Raw genomic sequence first — 17,249 nt, forward strand, 5'->3', positions numbered from 1 at the left:
ACCTCCTTATTTCCATTTCAATTTGTTTCTCTTTATTGCAGCCCATCCTTCACAGTTGGATTTGGCAGTAAATGACTCCATTGTGATTCCACATTAGTAAATTTTATGTGTAGATCCCTGTTTCCACTCCTTAGGTCGCTACCAAAGTATAAGAAGGGCCCCAGGATTGCTCCTCAAGGAACTCTACTGGTTGCTTCATTGCGGTTTTGTCTTTCAACACTGCTATTTGTCTTCTTTCCTTCTAACCTTCTCTATTCCCTAATTCCCAGTGTCTGTATCAGTGCCCATCTTTTCTTTCCTGTTTTCTCATACTATCAGGTGCTCTGTGGAAGTTTGTACTAAGAACACAGTTGCAGTAGTTCTGTCATCTCTCTCAGCGTATATTGAAGCATGGTGGAGAAATGAATAAACTTAAGCAGTATGCTCCATCTGCCTTTGAAGCCCTGTCGACTGGCTGAAACATCTTCAGATACGCGAGTTCTAAAGTAGCAGCATTGGCATGTCATATACTGTAATTGTTTCGTTTCGTTTTATGGACCCAGAACTATCTTAGATTGCCATCTCTGTGTCGAATTGACTGCTGTCTAATTGGTACTGTGCCAAATATGGTAAATGGTTATTGCCTACTGACAAGAATATGTCAATGACAGCAACCATCACAATTTCAAACCCTTGTAAAGAATCCTGAAAATTCTGCAAAGGGATAAAAGAAGTGTGCCTGGATAACCTTCCCTGGCTTGGATCCTCTGGATATTGTTGGACTACAACTCCCATCACCCCTTGCTGGCTAAGGCTCATGGGAGCTTTAGTCCAACGACATCTGGAGGATACCAGGTTGGAAAGGCCGCTATTTGCGAATGTTTGTTGAATGCTATGCTTTTGCACTTGCTCCAAACGATATTTCACCCTCGGTAGTGTTTAGTAGGCTGCTGCTGTTATAAAATTTAATTTTTGCTCTCTCTCCCCATATTTTATTGGGTGCTTAATATCCAGGCCAGTAAAGATTGCAAAACTCTTTCCATTCTAACAGTTAACCTCTTGAGTTGAAATTTTCCATACTTCTGGACTGAATTCAGATTGCTGTAACTGAGTGTAATCCAGAGCTATTAAAACAAATGGGAGTTCTGCCACATTGGCTTCAATGGGATCAGGGTTGTTTGCATCCGTAGGCTGCTCTTTTGCCCAGCGATGGATTTTCTCAACTTGATGTCAGTGACATTACATTTTAACATTTATAGTGTTCCGCTTCTCTGCTTTAAAGCACTAGCATAGTTTGTAATAAATCTGTAATGGTCTATAATGTCTTGAATATTCTAAATGTGGGTTAATGATAGAGAGGATGCAAGCAATTTATTAATTGTCTCAATCTCATATTGGGTTCCAATGTTATACAGTTATTTGTGCAGATGTGGTAGATTTATTGCAGCTGGTGGGGGTGGGGTGAAATCTGGAGTAAGACCGCAGTGTGAGGGAGGGAGGGTTTAATCTGCATCAGGACCATGTTGAGGACAAATGTTTAAATTTCTTCTTCCCCTCACCCATGCTATGGTCTTCGATCAGGACTGTGCCTGCATAGCATAACAGCAGCATTGTGCAAATCATTAAATATTGCATCATTTGTTCCTACATAACTTTCTTCATATATTTATACTTTTATTGACAGTGTTGTACAGTACTTACCTACCCTAGTGTTGCAAGCTTGGAAGCCAATGCTTCTCTCAGGAAGAATTCATGTAAGGGCTAATATTAGGATTTATTCAGGATGTTATGCAAGTATTCCCACAGGCTTTGCAATAGGAGAATTCAACTCCTATTTTTCACCCTGGGACCACTGTGTCAAGTTGAAGACCTGGGCTCTTCCAGAAAGCCTATTTGTTGAGCATTTATCCTGATCGCATGGGAAGAAAAGGATTCCTTTAATAGCAGTACAGCACAGAAAATTCTTTACCTCCCTTGCTCTTCCCCTTTCTGCCCTTCATGCTCTCTGTTTTAATAATAATAATAATAATAATAATAATAATAATAATAATAATTTATTTATACCCCGCCCATCTGCCTGGGTTTCCCCAGCCACTCTGGGTGGCTTCTAACAGAATATTAAAATACAACAATCTATTAAACATTAAAAGCTTCCCTAAACAGGGCCGCCTTCTTTAGATGTCTCCTAAAAGTCTGGTAATTGTTTTTCTCTTTGACATCTGGTGGGAGGGCGTTCCACAGGGCGGGTGCCACTACTGAGAAGGCCCTCTGCCTGGTTCCCCGTAACTTTGCTTCTCGCAGCGAGGGAACCGCCAGAAGGCCCTCGGTGCTGGACCTCAGTGTCTGGGCAGAACAATGGGGTTGGAGACGCTCTTTCAGGTATACTGGACCGAGGCCGTTTAGGGCTTTAAAGGTCAGCACCAACACTTTGAATTGTGCTCGGAAACGTACTGGGAGCCATTGTAGGTCTTTCAAGACCGGTGCTACGTGGTCTCGGCGGCCGCTCCCAGTCACCAGTCTAGCTGCCGCATTCTAGATTAGTTGTAGTTTCCAGGTCACCTTCAAAGGTAGTCCCACGTAGAGCGCATTGCAGTAGTCCAAGCGAGAGATAACTAGAGCATGCACCACTCTGGCAAGACAGTCTGCGGGCAGGTAGGGTCTCAGCCTGCATACCAGGTGGAACTGGTAGACAGCGGCCCTGGACACAGAATTGATCTGCGCCTCCATGGACAGCTGTGAGTCTAAAATGACTCCCAGGCTGTGCACCTGGTCCTTCAGGGGCACAGTTACCCCATTCAGGACCAGGGAGTCCTCCACACCTGCCCGCCTCCTGTCCCCCGAAAGCACTACTTCTGTCTTGTCAGGATTCAACCTCAATCTGTTAGCTGCCATCCATCCTCCAACCGCTCTGTCCCAGCCCTTAGCATATTTTTGCTCTGTCCCAGCCCTTAGCATGGCTTTTTCCAATCCCAATAATAGAATTGTAGAGTCGGAAGGAAGCTCAAGGGTCGCCTGGTCCAACCCCCTGCAATGCAGGAATCCTGCCCACAGCCGTCCTTGGGTGGGCTCGAACCACCAACCTTTGAATTATCACCAGGCGCACTCTCTTGTGGCAGGAGGGGACTTGTGGGGAGGCAGCATGAAGAAGGAGGAGGAATAAGTTAATATTATAAGGATAAGATTTGGAATTGAAGTAGAAAATCCGCCACAATTAATTAGAGAAGTTAGGAAAACCAGGAAGAAGAGATTTGAGGAAGTCACAATTATAATGTGAAGAAAATAAGAATTGGACATTTTTAAATTTTTATTTGTTTTCTTTTTTGGTGTGGTTTTTCTTTTTTTTATAGGTATTGTGTTTATGTTTTGTTGAAGGCTTGTGTTAAAGGAGCAGCTGAGGGGAAACCAATCCCCAGAGCCCCTCCATCCCTGTCCTTTCAGTGGCAGGGAGGGGATGAGGGGGGAGGGGGAGGGGGAGGTCAAACCCAGCCTTACAATGGACCCCTCTGATTCTCAATGCCCACGGGTTCTACTGGTGGCAGAAGTGGACTTGTGGGGGGAGGGAAATTGGAAGGACAGAGCATGTATTGTGTGTGTTGTTTGTGTTGTTTCTATAAAAAATCAATAAAAATTATTATAAAAAAAATGAATTATCACCAGGCGCACTGACCCATTGCGTTACAACTAAATCTTTGTCCATTTTCTCCTCCCTCCTTGCTATTTCTCTCCCGTCACCTCCCTCTTCCTCCTCCCAGCAGCTAGCCTTGCTCTTTCTCTCTCCACCACCATTTAAGCTCTATGTAAGTCTTTTTCTGTGTGCCAAGTGTGTGTCTCTGAATTAAGTGTGCTCTAGTCTACCGCGACCTCTGGCCTCTGGCCCCACCTCTGCGCAGCAGAGACTGTATTTTTGAGAATTTTAAGGGAAAACCATCTTCCACAAAAGCTGCTGCTTGCCTTCTATCACTGTGCCATACAGAGCGTGCTCACGTACGGTTTATGTGTGTGGTACGGAAGCTGTACTTCTCAGGATAGAGCAGGGCTGTGCAGAATTATTAAAACAGCAGAGAGCATTATTGGCTGCTCACTCTCCACCTTAGAACAAATCTATACCACCAGGTGCCATAGAAAAGCACTAGACATATCAAGAGATCCAACGCACCCTGGTCACCATTTCTTTGAGCTCCTGCCATCGGGACGGAGATATAGAACAATGCAGGCAAGAACGAGCCGTCTCAGGAACAGTTTCTTCTCTAGAGCGATTTCGGCCTTAAATGGAAAGCCTGGACTTTGAAGTCATCTTATTTTACTTGTTATTTTGTATAATATTTACTGTTTTTAATTAGGTTTTGTAATTTTGGATTATGCGGAATGCTTTATCTGAGTGGATGTAGCAACCGAGTAATTTTGTTGTCCCCGCAAGGGGACAATGACAATAAAGATATCTTACCTTTCCCTAGCTCCACCTGTTGTAAGCTGCCCTGCCTTGTCCTTCACCCCATCAGCCCCAGTGGGCAGCTGCCCCTCCTGCAGAGCCTCCCCCCTGGTCACACACCATAGTAGGACTTGCAGATGGGAACTCATGCTTCTCAATGTGTTGGGCTTTTGCCTTTTAAGCAGCCGTAATACGATCTCATCTCATCTTTTACAGACGAGAGCAGAACAGTCCCAAGGTGCATACTTCTTGCCTGAGTTTGCATTATCACCACAAGGAAGTTTCTTGGAAGACACCACAGGAGAACAGTTCCTCACCTACCGCTACGACGATCAGGTTTGTCTGCTGAATATGAAAATTATGGAGCTCTCTTTTTATCTTTCCAAGGGAACAATGGGGCGTGTGTGCTCTCAAAGCAGGCCTGTTATCTTAATGTCTGGTGCCGTATTTATAAAGGGACAAACAGCAGTTTTAATATTACTGTATTTTCCCGTGTATAAGATGTATAAGACGACCCCTGTTTTTTGAGCCCAAAATTAAGAAATAAATAATTGCAACATCCCATGTATAAGACAACCCCCAATTTTAAAATTTAGAACTTTTTTGGGGGGGAATATAGTCTTATACACAGAAAAAATGCAGTATTTAGTTTTACTTGTGGACTTCATTCTTTGATGAAATAAATAGAAAATTAAAAATGGCACCAAGAACAACATTACAAAAGCAAAAACTTATAAAAACTAATGCAAAACAAAGATGTTATAATGCCAAATATATATAAAAAGTATTTGTACAAATAGCTTTGCTAATAGAAAAGATACAGGGAAAAGCAGGAGACGCAAAAAGGTATGTAGAATTGGATCGGAATAGTGCCAAACCATAGTTTAGTGCTCCTAAATGTGCCATTTGTATTCATGTTCCTCCTTCCTTCATGTGCTATGATACTCTTCCTGTCTATCAGCAAACAAATTGGATTTTGGAACCAAAGCTGGTTTGTGCGGTGTCTAACTAAGGTTTGGCCATGATATTGCACAATGGTTTAATAGACAACTATAGAAGGGGAAATGACATCATAGTCAGAGGTAGTCCTACCACCTAACCAGATTGTCTCAGCTGACAGGTTTGGGACGCAATTACATGTGCAAAATCTATTATGACATTGACTGGTACAAGTTCTCCTGAAATGAGTGCAAGAAGCACAGCAATGTGGCTTGTGCCCTAGAGCATCTTCTGAATTGTACTTTGCGCAAAGAGGGTACTGTTTGGATTCCCCCACCCTTGGTACCAAGATGACCTTGTCATAGTTCATTCAACTTTCTGGCACTTGCCTGTTTAGCATCTTGGGAAGGCCAAATCTGATGGCGTTCATAATACAATTTGAAGTATGTGTAGCAAGGAGCTGTCTCGATGCCTGGTTTAAAAAGCCAATTGCCTTTTCTGAAAAGGAAATTCTTGAAACACCTTCCACAAGGCGCAGCCCATGGCAGATGGTAAGCTAATTCTTGCGTTGCGTTTTTTATGTAGCGTTTTGACTAAATGCAGTTTCCTTAATAGAGAATTCTTCGCTTTTACTGGATAAATTTATATATGAAATGAACAGATTTTCATATTACACTTTCACAGTTTTTGTTTATGTTGAGCTTGTTTAAGTAGAACGTTTAAAAAAAGTTAAATTGCAAAGAGAGGGCAGTAATGGATGAAGCAGGGAGTCTGGAAAATAACAAACCGTGTTTCTTATAATTAAACCAGCAGTGCGTACTCCAGAAGCCATAGATACATTACACTAAATGTGGAATAGATATAATGGCAAAGAAAGCAACATGAAAGGGGCCCTGTTAATCTTGGCAGACGATCTAAAGTAAACCTAGGAAGTGTGTGGCCTGCTGTGGAAATTTACTCATAACACAATGTGTCCCAGAATCCCATTGAACTCCACATCAAAACAATCAGAACTGCATTCATGGGTACTTAAAGCACATTGCTAGTGCAACCTGAATAATGCAGAGATTTATAGAACAATGTGAAAGAGGATGGTTTGTCTCTCACACCCAGCACCATTTCTGATCACACAGCATCTTGGCTTCTGGAAATTCTGTTGTTGGGAGATACCATTCTTCACGCCCTACCGTATTTTTCCGTGTACAAGACTACTTTTTTCTGATTTTTTTTTGGTTATAAATTGAGGGTCGTCTTGTATACGGGTTGATATGCTAAATAAGCGAGGGCTGGTGCTGCGGCGGTAGCAGGGAAATGTTGGAGAGGAGGCTGCTTACCTGCTCTTCCCGGCTTAGGAAGAATATCTGGTGAGTGCCAGTATGCAGTGTATTAAGGCACCAGTTCCGTCAGCCAGAGAGGGGGATCGTCAAAAAGCTGCTCAACAGCTCAGTAAACTTACAAAAGAAGCTCAACAACTGTTGAGGGCTCCCAAAAAATAGGGGTTGTCTTATACATGGGGTCATGTTATACATGGAAAAATACGGTATGTGGTATTGAGAGAGTGGTTATGTGGTATTGAATTGCTAGCTAGCTCCAAAATCCTCAAGGGCAGGAACAAGGCTGTCCAGTTTCTAATCAGGGCTAGGGTGAAAGCTCTCCATTTAATAGTGTGTGTGACGCATAGTGCCTGGCGTGCTCTGGTCCATGGGGTCACAAAGAGTCGGACACAACTAAACGACTAAACAACAACAACAACAGCATTTCCTATTGATTTTATTGACCTCTCTTGTGCACCCTGCTGGTATTTTTGTTGGTATTTTGTTAAAGAATAAAAGGAGAATTCCCTGGATGCCAAGATCCAGCTTTTGGGCAAGTACTCTTTGGTGAGAGAACCCCAGCAGAGATTTAAAATCACGAAATATGCAGCAAAATAAAGCCATTAGACCTTTAAAATAGCCCCTTCTAAGTCGCTTACAAAGCTCCCCGCTTTGTTAGAATAGAAGAGACCGCACATTTGCTAAGTTAAAAATAGGTTTGATTACAAACTCTTCAAATGTAAGATTCATTTGCTTTTCCATACAGCTGCAAGAAAATACTTAGTTTCAAAATTGGTAAGTTTTTACAAATTATTTGTATAGAAACACAAAGACTGTTTGCTTAAACTGCGAGGTCTGAGCTTGGCGCAACCAGCCTAGACATCCTTCCTGGTTGGGTTCACCTGGTGGAAAGGGAAGAAAATAAGAAAAATGAGTTTGGTAACCCTTCCTTCCAAGGTGAGGGAGTGTGACCTAGCTAAAGTTGGCAGGACAGCTTCTTCTGTGCTCTTAACCCCTTCATGCATTAATTAGAGTTAAGCATTTTGGTTACGTGAGGCTGATTTATCCCACACACACACTGTATTAATGGTGTATATTTGCCTTCGGTGACGTCATCAAGTAGCCAAATCTGCTTCTCCACATAATGTGGTGATGTCATCCACTTTACAATATAGTGAGTGATTGGCTGGTATCTCTCATGTGAATACTTTGAGAAGCATTGCCCTTACACTCAATTAACTAGTGTGCCTGCAGTGGTGTCATTCTGTAGCCAAATCTGATTGGCAGCATGGCGCCATGACACTGCCATGTTCTTTCCATGACACCTGATCAGCTGGGATCATGGACGCCACGAATCCAGCAGGGAGACGGGAGCAGTAATTCATAAGGGTAAATGCAACGTACTTATTCTAATTAATTATTATTCATAGCAGTTGGGGAGAAAGGGAACACTTAGAATCTCTGAGCATGTTGGAACTTCTGCTCATGCTTTTGGAGATGCTGTGGAGTTATAAAAGCAAAGTACTTCTTGCTTGGGTTTACCCTAGGGGTTTCTGATTCAGATGACACGTACCCTGTTCTAGACACCTGGGAAAGTAATAATATCTCAAGCAGTAAAACACAGCTGCGATATGGGCCACGTTTATGACAGTCTTGTGAAAAGGAAAAGTGGTTGCTTTTTGATCAAAAGAGTTTCACTGAACTGAGAGGTATTTGGATGAGGAGGCAATAAAGCCCAATTTAATCAAACATGATCTGGAAACCGCAAAGCATATGTCAGCGGTGAAAGGAGATAAAGAGCACGACCCATTGGACATTAATGCCTGTGAAGGTGTTGAAAAAAGATTCCTTTCATTTTCAGTCTGGGGCGAAATCGGAGCCATAAAATACATTATTTGCAAAGCCAGCATTTGAGTGAGTCAGCAATTGCTCATCCCGCTCCCAGTTTCACAGAAAAGGGACTTTGCAAACTATTCCTTTTCTGCGCAGTTTCCCCCTCGCTCTCATTTCAATGTTGCCATTTCTGTAACTCAACATTCCCTTCCTTTATTTTATCATTTTAAATAACTTTTTTTCAAGATGGCAATTTCGCTTAAGAAAAGGGGAAGGCTCCTACATAATGTAACCCGGACTTCCATTCCCGAGTTGGTATGTAACCTGTTTAAAATAATGCCGCTACTTCCACACCTTTCAGAAAGCATTTGCTATCCTAAAAGACTTACTGTTAGTGTGAAATGGGAGACAAGTAAAATATTAATAGGAACAACTTGTGCTCTGTTCTGTTGTAACAGTGTTGACTATGGATTCATGTTCTCCTTTCATAGTTCATTATGCACTCCTTTCGTCTGGCAGGAGTGTGCTTATGGTTTTAAGCAAGGCTGTACAAAAACCTTTATACGCAGTCTTGTAGGTATTAAGGAACTACATGCCACATATGGAAAGGCTTGCAGTTCTACACACTCATATATTATCAAATAACTGGGTGGGGGTGGGGGAAGTAACAGTGATTTGCCAAGGAAGTATCTCTGTAGGGCCTGTTTCATAGTAGTAATACTGTTAGACACCAGTCTAGTGTAATCCTTGTGCAATACTATTAAACACAACTTAAGGAGATCTGGGTTTAAATTCCCACTCAGCTGCAAAGCTTACTGTAGTGTTGAAATACTTTGATTTTTAGACATTGTGTGCCAGAAACAAAATACCTTCCCTCTTACCCCAAATGATTTTTGGGGGAAGGGGGTTTATGTTTGGGTCCTCCTTCAAACAGTTGAACATGCTAACTGAGCTTTGCCAGTTAGCTAATCCCTTTATTTCTTTTCTACATTCTCTTTTAATTTTTTTCTCTTGTCTTTCTGGTTGCCTGAAGAAAACAGTTTTTTTCCAAATATTAGTAGAACAGGAAAACATATATCCTCTAGTTTTCTTGACACTCAAAAGTTCCGCTTCCAAGTAATAAAATCATTCCAGATGACAGACCACCAACAAGGACATTAGTGCAGAGCCTGTTTGGTAAGACCTGTAATGTACAGAGCGTCTCTTTCATCCTGTTTCCTGGCTAAGATCTACTCGGTTGAGGATAAAGATGCAATCTTTGAAGGGAAACAGCATCTCAGCTAGGTGAAGAGCCACAGAAAATTTCACGGTGTTTATCATTTTTAAGTATGCATCAACCCTCTTTGCTGGAAATTGCTTTAAAAGGAAGCAATTTTTGGCAGTGAAACACTTCCATCTTCTTTCTTATTTGGTTTATTAGTAACAAAAAAAACCTCTAGGTGACTCCTGTAAAATATATATCATTAAATGTGCTTACCTATGCAATGCCTACTAGAACTGTTGAATAAATCCGCAGAGGTTGCTATCACACTTTTCTTTTCTTTTCTTTTTCCCCCTTTTCTTTTCAACTACCTTTGCTTAAGTAATTTATGTTACTTACTTGTGGCAGCTTGATAGTGTGAAAATGATAGTGACAGGGAAACTTTTTCTCTTTAGTTGCTTAGAACAATAATTATTACCTGCCCCAGAGGTCCAAGCAAGTGACTATATATAAACTGGAATTAGAGCCCCACTTACAAGCATGCTGTACACAGCTTGAGTTTTGCAAACCATTGAATTTTCGCTGTTAGCTTGATGCTTTTCAACACTGATCGGAATGGTTGCCTGGGAAAATGAAGCACAACTTAGCTTTGGTGTGAAGGATTGTGGATGTTGGTTTGGAACAATTATCACCAAGGAACCCTTGTTGATGGCTTAGAGTGAGATTTCAAAAAGCACGTGGGCCTGAACTCTATATCCTTCGATTTTTAATTAGAAAAGTTCCCATTGCTTTGCAGGGCACGAAATATTTGCTAGTTGGCTGAAGGCAACTGGGCTGTGGCTCATTGGTAGAGCAACCAGTCATTAGTCACACAAACCATTCATTAGTCATGCAAAGAAATACTTAATGGACCTGGCTAGAGCCATTAATTTAACAAAGAGACTGGTTTTACTGTTTTTTTTAACAGACGCTTTTCCTGAATAATTTCCTTTTGCAGATTTAAAATCCAAGGCTTGGATGAGATCCTGAAGATGACATCTAGATTGCACCTCCAATCTATAACAGTATTGGCACACTGATTTTTTTAAAAAAATTTACTTGGCTCATTATGTTGCTTGATAAAAGATCAAATTGAATATGTTTAGCAATATGTTTATCAATATCACATATTGTTGTAGTTAAGCCTATTTGGAAGCCCTGTTTCTTCAACTGGATTGATTTCCATGCAGGCATCAGTAGGATTGCAACTTAAATGCATTAAGCACTAGATACCATGTCGGGAGTTACTTCAAAGTAAATACAGTACAGATAAGCCTGCTGTGTAAATCTTTCATTTTGTAGGCTGAAATGGTCTCTATGGCCATGATCCAGCCATATGTTGCGCCTCAATAATTTTAATACTTATTTGATGATGTATACCCCGCTTATTGATCAAGTGATCTTCAAGGCAGTTTACAGCAGATTGTAATGATACAAGACCCAGCGTATATTCATGCTCAACTGAGCCGCCACTAGGCTGCTGGTCAGCTAGTCTGCTAGTTTTAACCTGGCGGGCATAGCAAGGGCATAGCTGCCAAGTTATCCCTTTTTTTAAGGGATTTTCCCTTATGCTGAATAGGCTTCCTCGCGAGAAAAGGGAAAACTTGGCAGCTATGCAAGGGGGTGCGTTGGGGGCGGGCCACCCCGGGTGCCACCCTGGAAGGGGGGTGACACTCGGCGTGCCCCTCCCTGGCCCGCCCCTCGCCTCTGCGTGTGCCAAGCAGGTGAGCGAGCAAGCTGCGGAGCAATGCTTTTTACTGGGTGGCAGGGCAATGGCGCCTCACAAGCTGCCCGGTAAAAAACCTTGCTCCGCGGCTTGCTCCTGGTTTGCCGGCGGCGCTGCTCCAGCAGAGGATCACGGCGCTGGAGCGTCACCAGTGGCAACCTGCTACACAGTGTGCATGTGCAGCGTCGCTGCGTAGCAACGCATGTGTCGTACGTAGCAACGCTGTGCATGCGCGCGCCGGAGCAGCTTCCTACGCCACCGTAACCTGGCTCATATCCTAAAATATAAACGCAAAGTAGTGCTGCGGTGTTTTTTTTAAAGTTAATGATCATTCTTCCTGTCTCTGAAAGCTGTTATAAAAGAATGAACAAATAACCTGCTTTGCAGTATGAAAAAACAGTTAAACAATATGAACAAACGGTCAGAAGAAATTAGTTCCTTAACCAGCTGCAATGTGTGTTTGATTTGTGGCTGTGCTGATGGGGGAAGAAGGCCAGGAAATTCTTGCTTGTGCTTACAAGTCAATCTTATGTTATAGGCAGATATGGCATAAATCAAGCACAATGAGTGACCTCCGTTCGAAAGTGGAGGTGGGGTTGTTGTTGTTGTTGTTGTTGTTGTTGTTGTTGTTTTGCAACTTTCCTTTGGGCTTCCCAGTTGGCTGGGTGTCTGTTAACCACTTAGCTGCAGTGCAACTTATGTACACTTTGGCAATTAGTATTGGGTCTTGAATTTTTGCTGCTTGTATTGGCTTATTTGGCTTATATTGTTAAATTTTGTTGATCTGCAGACTGCCTTGGTGTATAATTTTTTTTTGAAAAACAAATATGTAAAAAACAAAGCAGCATTGAATGCATTTAAGCTCTTCCTGTGATGAAAATTTTCAGTGACTCAACTTAAGGCTCAAGCAAACTGTAATGGCAGCAGACCAGTTTGATTTTAACCTGGGTTTGTCCCAATGCCATACAAATTGAGGAAATGTGAGGGCCTGTTATTTTTATGGTGTCTGGGCTACATATCAGACAGGTGGCCTCTTTACAGACTTTTTGATGCCAGTTGATGGCATTAATACCTGAATACCAATGCTTGTATACCTGAAGGAGCGTCTCCACCCCCATCGTTCACCCCGGACACTGAGATCCAGCGCCGAGGGCCTTCTGGTGGTTCCCTCATTGCGAGAAGTGAGTTATAGGGAATCAGAAAGAGGGCCTTCTCAGCAGTGGCACCTGCCCTGTGGAACACCCTTCCATCAGATGTCAAGGAAATAAGCAGCTATCCTATTTTTAAAAGACATCTGAAGGCAGCCCTGTTTAGGGAAGTTTTTAATATTTTATGCTGTATTGTTTTAACACTCGATTGGGAGCTGCCCAGAGTGCCTGGGGAGACTCAGCCAGATGGGCGGGGTACAAATAATAAATTGTTGTTGTTGAAAACATTTCCTCTTCCAACAACCCCTTTAAGCAGATTATTTATTTATTTGATTGATTGATTGATATACCACTCTTCACCATAAGATCTCAGGGCAGTTCACAGAAGAAAATACAGGATAAAAACAAATAAATAATTAAAACAGCAAAACAATACCCCCTTCCTACAGACACATTTAAAAGGCTCTAGAACAAGCATGGCCAAACTGGGCCCTCCAGATGTTTTGGGACTACAATTCATATCATCCCTGACCTCTCGTCCTGTTAGCTAAGGATGATGGGAATTGCAGTCCCAAAACATCTGAAGGGCCAAGTTTGGCTATACCTGCTCTATAATATTAATCAGCCAAAGGCTTGGTTGAAGAGAAATGTTCTTGCCTGTCGCCTAAAAAAAAAACATATAATGAAGGTGTCGGGCAAGCCTCCCTAAGGAGAGCTTTCCACAAAGAGGGAGCCACTACAGAGGAGATCCCACAAGTGGCACAAGCCATTACGGACCTCACCTGACCTCACCTCTCACCTGACAACAGCCATGTTGGACACTTGACCAGCCATGAAGCAGCAGCCTGTGCTCAGATAAGGGCCATCTTATACATCTTCATTCAGGAATTTAGCATCAGTTTTGAAAGGCTCCATAATATATAAATCCCCTTGTGCATTTTTGTTATATCATTTACTTTGCCTCTCAACTGAATAACATTTGCAACTTTTCCCTCCTGCATTGTGGCTTGCCTTGCCACATCAAAATCTCCTTCTCCTTCTCCTCCTCTTCTTCTTCTTCACCTTCACAGATTTTGACAAATTCATGAATGATAGAGTTATTAATAGCTACTCTAGGATTCGTGGGGGCATGCCTTTGATTTCCAGTCAAACATCACAGAACATCAGTGCGGGAGGGCTATTGTGTTCATGTCCCATTGTGAACTTCTGAAATGGGCCTTTGCTCTTCTCGTGTTCTTAATTTTGTGGTACCAAGCGCTTACGTAACATTACTCAGCTTATTGTGCCCTGTCACTCTCAATATTTAACGTGCCTTTCCTAAGACCCTGTTGTAGTTTAGTCCAACCAATACCGAAAAGTCGTGGAAAGGCAGAACACTTTAGTAATGAATTAGTTCCATCAGTAACTCATTATGCATTAATCAACGACATCTTGTGTTTTCTTAACTAATTTAAGCAGAATTGTGAAAGAATGCAGCTTGGAAAAGTATTTTCCCTTCAGCCCCAGTTTGTGGCAGATACAAATTGAATGAGACTTCATTTAGCTTTTGTGTTTATCTCTATTAGAGGGTTCATTATGGCGTGTAACATGTGCCATAAATTTACTCTCCACTCTTAGGACAGGAAGGGCACTAGGGGGCTCAGAACAAGCATTAGGAATTTCTTCCACATGGCCATTCACACAACTCTGGAAGCAGGGGAAGAGAAAAGATTGCCTTGCGCAGTGGATGAGATTACATGAGAAGAATCATTCATAGCATGATGGAGTCTATAGGGCCCCCACTGTATTAAGATCTTTCTCCAGAGCCAAAACAAACTGAAACATCAGAGGAATTGCTTCTACACAAAGGATTTGTATATTCCCTTTACCAACTAAATTTGCAGGACATTTATCTAAACTGACATGGTTTTTATATGTTCCTCGAGATGAAAACAGACCAAAAGCCACTTCACACTTCACCTGGTAATTGCATTTTGCTGCGGTTTCCCCAGTGTTTCCTCTCTTGCAAATGCATAAAATGCAGAGGGCAGGCAGGCATTTTTAAACATGCACCCGTCACACGCGCCAGGACCTGGTCACCCACTAGAGCTCCATGGTTTCGGGGATGTTTGTCTGCCTTTTACATATTGTGGCCTCGGTCCAGTCTCCACACCCATCGTTCTGCCTGGACACTGAGGTCCAGTACCGAGGGCCTTCTGACGGTTCCCTCGTTGCGAGAAGCCAAGTTGCAGGGAACCAGGCAGAGGGCCTTCTCGGTGGTGGCGCCTGTCCTGTGGAACGCCCTCCCATCAGATGTCAAAGAGAAAAACAGCTACCAGATTTTTAGAAGACATCTGAAGGCAGCCCTGTTTAGGGAGGCTTTTAATGTTTAATTGTTTTATTTCATTTTTCTGTTGTGAGCCGCCCAGAGTGGCTGGGGAAACCCAGCCAGATGGGCGGGGTATAAATAATAAATTATTATTATTATTATTATTATTATTATTATTATTATTATTATTATGCATTTGTTGTGGGAAATTCCCAGAAAGGCACTGAAAATGAGGCCCTTTTATTCCCCCAGTTTATTCAGGATTGGGGCAAATCCAGGTTTTAAAACAGTCAATTAATTTCATTTGGTAACTGCTTCCTATAATGCACCCTGAAGCAATTTAACAATAAAAATATAAAAGCATGCACAAATGCCATTTCTAATCCAGTTGTAGAATTAAAAAATGGGATAAGATTCAGTGTGCTGGTTTTGACCTATAAAGCCTTAAACGGCTCGGGACTGCAATACTTCAAGGACTGCCTCTCCCCATTTAAACTGTCCCAGACTCTGTGTTTATCATCCGAGGCCCTTCTTCGTGTGACTCTTCTATGAGAGATCCAGACCGGGGGGACGACATGAGAATGGGCCTTACCTCCATATGTGCTCACACAACTTCCTTGATCTGTGGAACTAGCACTGCTACAGGTGCCACATAATACTCAGTCCGCGCATGCAAGAAGTGGTTCTTTTAGTGTGGTGGTACTTAAACTTTGGAACTTCCTGCCTGTTGACATCAGGCGGCCAGCTTCTATGTACCATTTTGGGCACCCATTTAAAACAATTTTTGTTTAGGCAAGCCTATCCAGATACATAAATGTTGACATGTTTCAACCCCTTTTACTGTTAATTTCAAGTATCTATAAAATATTATTATTATTATTAATTTTATTAAGGTTTATAGAGTAAAATGCAAAACTTAATATCTTTTCCCTTTTAAAAAACCAAACCAAGACTTTTATCTTGATACAATAAAAACACAAAAAGGGAGAGGGGAGAAATAGAGAAAGACAAAGAAATAAATGAAAAAAGAGTAGAAAAGAGGTTAAAAGAGAAAGAGAAAAATAAGATTCAGAAAGTAAAGCACTTCCGCTTCTTCATCTGTCCGCTATATAAAAAATAATATTGACTTCGTCCAATCCAATATAACACCCAACAAAGCTACTTTCTATAAGCAAACATTATCTTCAATCCTCAAATCCAGATAGCATTATTTCTTTTTCTTTTTTCATTTTCATGCAAAAATGAACCTTTGGGAGGTTTCCAGCGTTTAACAAATGTCCACAATGACATTTCCCCGATTAAACATGTCAGTTTCGCCACCTCGGATAAGTCTGTCAGTTTGAACAGCTGTTAAAATAATTTTAATTGTTTTTATTGATAATTTTAATATCCCTTGTATACCTCTTAGAGGTTTCCCTACGACGAAGCACTGCATACATTTAGTAACTGTGAGTAGCCAGCAGCAGGAGCCGATTCCTCTAGTCCTGAGTTGAGAAACCTCCAGCTGTTTCTGGTCCCCCAGTTCCCCATCAGTGACAGCCAGCATGATCAATGACCAGAGATGACAGTAGTGTGTCAGGGCAGAGGTATCCTCCTGGCACAGGTGTTGGCTGTGGCTTACCTGGACCTGGGGCAAGTCAGGTTGGCGGTGAGATTGGTTGGGTGCCAGATTGCCTCCACTAGGGCATCTGTGCAACCTTTAACCTCACCGCTTCCCTGTCCAAGTAAGCTGCTGCAGTGTCGGTGTTGGGAGGGCAGCTCTGCTCCACCCCACTGGCTGTTACTGGAGAGCAGTTGGTCAACAACATCTGGGGGCCACTGGTTCCCCCATGGGCGTACCCAGTGAGGGGCAGGGGGGCAGCTGCCCCCCAGAAGCAAACAAACAAACAAACCCGTATTTTACGGACCATAACCCGCACTTTTCCCCTCCGAAAACTGAAGGGGAAAAAAGTCACTGCGGGTTATGGAAATCGGGCTGTTTCCGCCCCCTCCACGGCTGCAGCCAGCGACAGGAATGTGGGAGGGGGGAGGAGCAGCCTGAGCTGGGGGGGGGCGGGCGGACGGGAGCTCCATCCTTCCTTCCATCCTTCCTTCCTTCCATCCTTCCTTCCCCTTCCTTCCTTCCTTCCTTCCTTCCTTCCTTCCTTCCTTCCTTCCTTCCTTCCTTCCTTCCTTCCTTCTCTCTCTTCTCTCTCTTCTCTCTCTTCTCTCTCTTCTCTCTCTTCTCTCTCTCTCTCTCCCCTTCCTTCCTTCTTTCCTTCCTTCCTTCTTTCTCTCTCTTCCTTCCCTCCCTCCTTCCTTCCCTCTCTCTTCCCCTCTCTTGCCCCCCACCCA

The 17,249-nt window shown here is 42.6% G+C and overlaps 1 protein-coding gene across 2 annotated transcripts in view; it reads left to right on the forward strand.

Annotated features, from left to right (window-relative positions):
- The window catches only part of ADAMTSL3 (ADAMTS like 3), a 266,235-nt gene that overhangs the window by 49,420 nt on the left and 199,566 nt on the right, over positions 1 to 17,249 (forward strand). For both annotated transcript variants that reach the window (XM_060282650.2, XM_060282648.2), the window contains exon 3: positions 4,625 to 4,744. In XM_060282650.2, coding sequence (XP_060138633.2) covers positions 4,625 to 4,744 — 120 coding nt within the window. The remainder of the gene's footprint in view (positions 1 to 4,624; positions 4,745 to 17,249) is intronic.

The sequence above is a fragment of the Zootoca vivipara genome, chromosome 13 (assembly GCF_965207765.1).
Source record: "Zootoca vivipara chromosome 13, rZooViv2.hap1.1, whole genome shotgun sequence".
Classification (NCBI taxonomy): domain Eukaryota; kingdom Metazoa; phylum Chordata; class Lepidosauria; order Squamata; family Lacertidae; genus Zootoca; species Zootoca vivipara.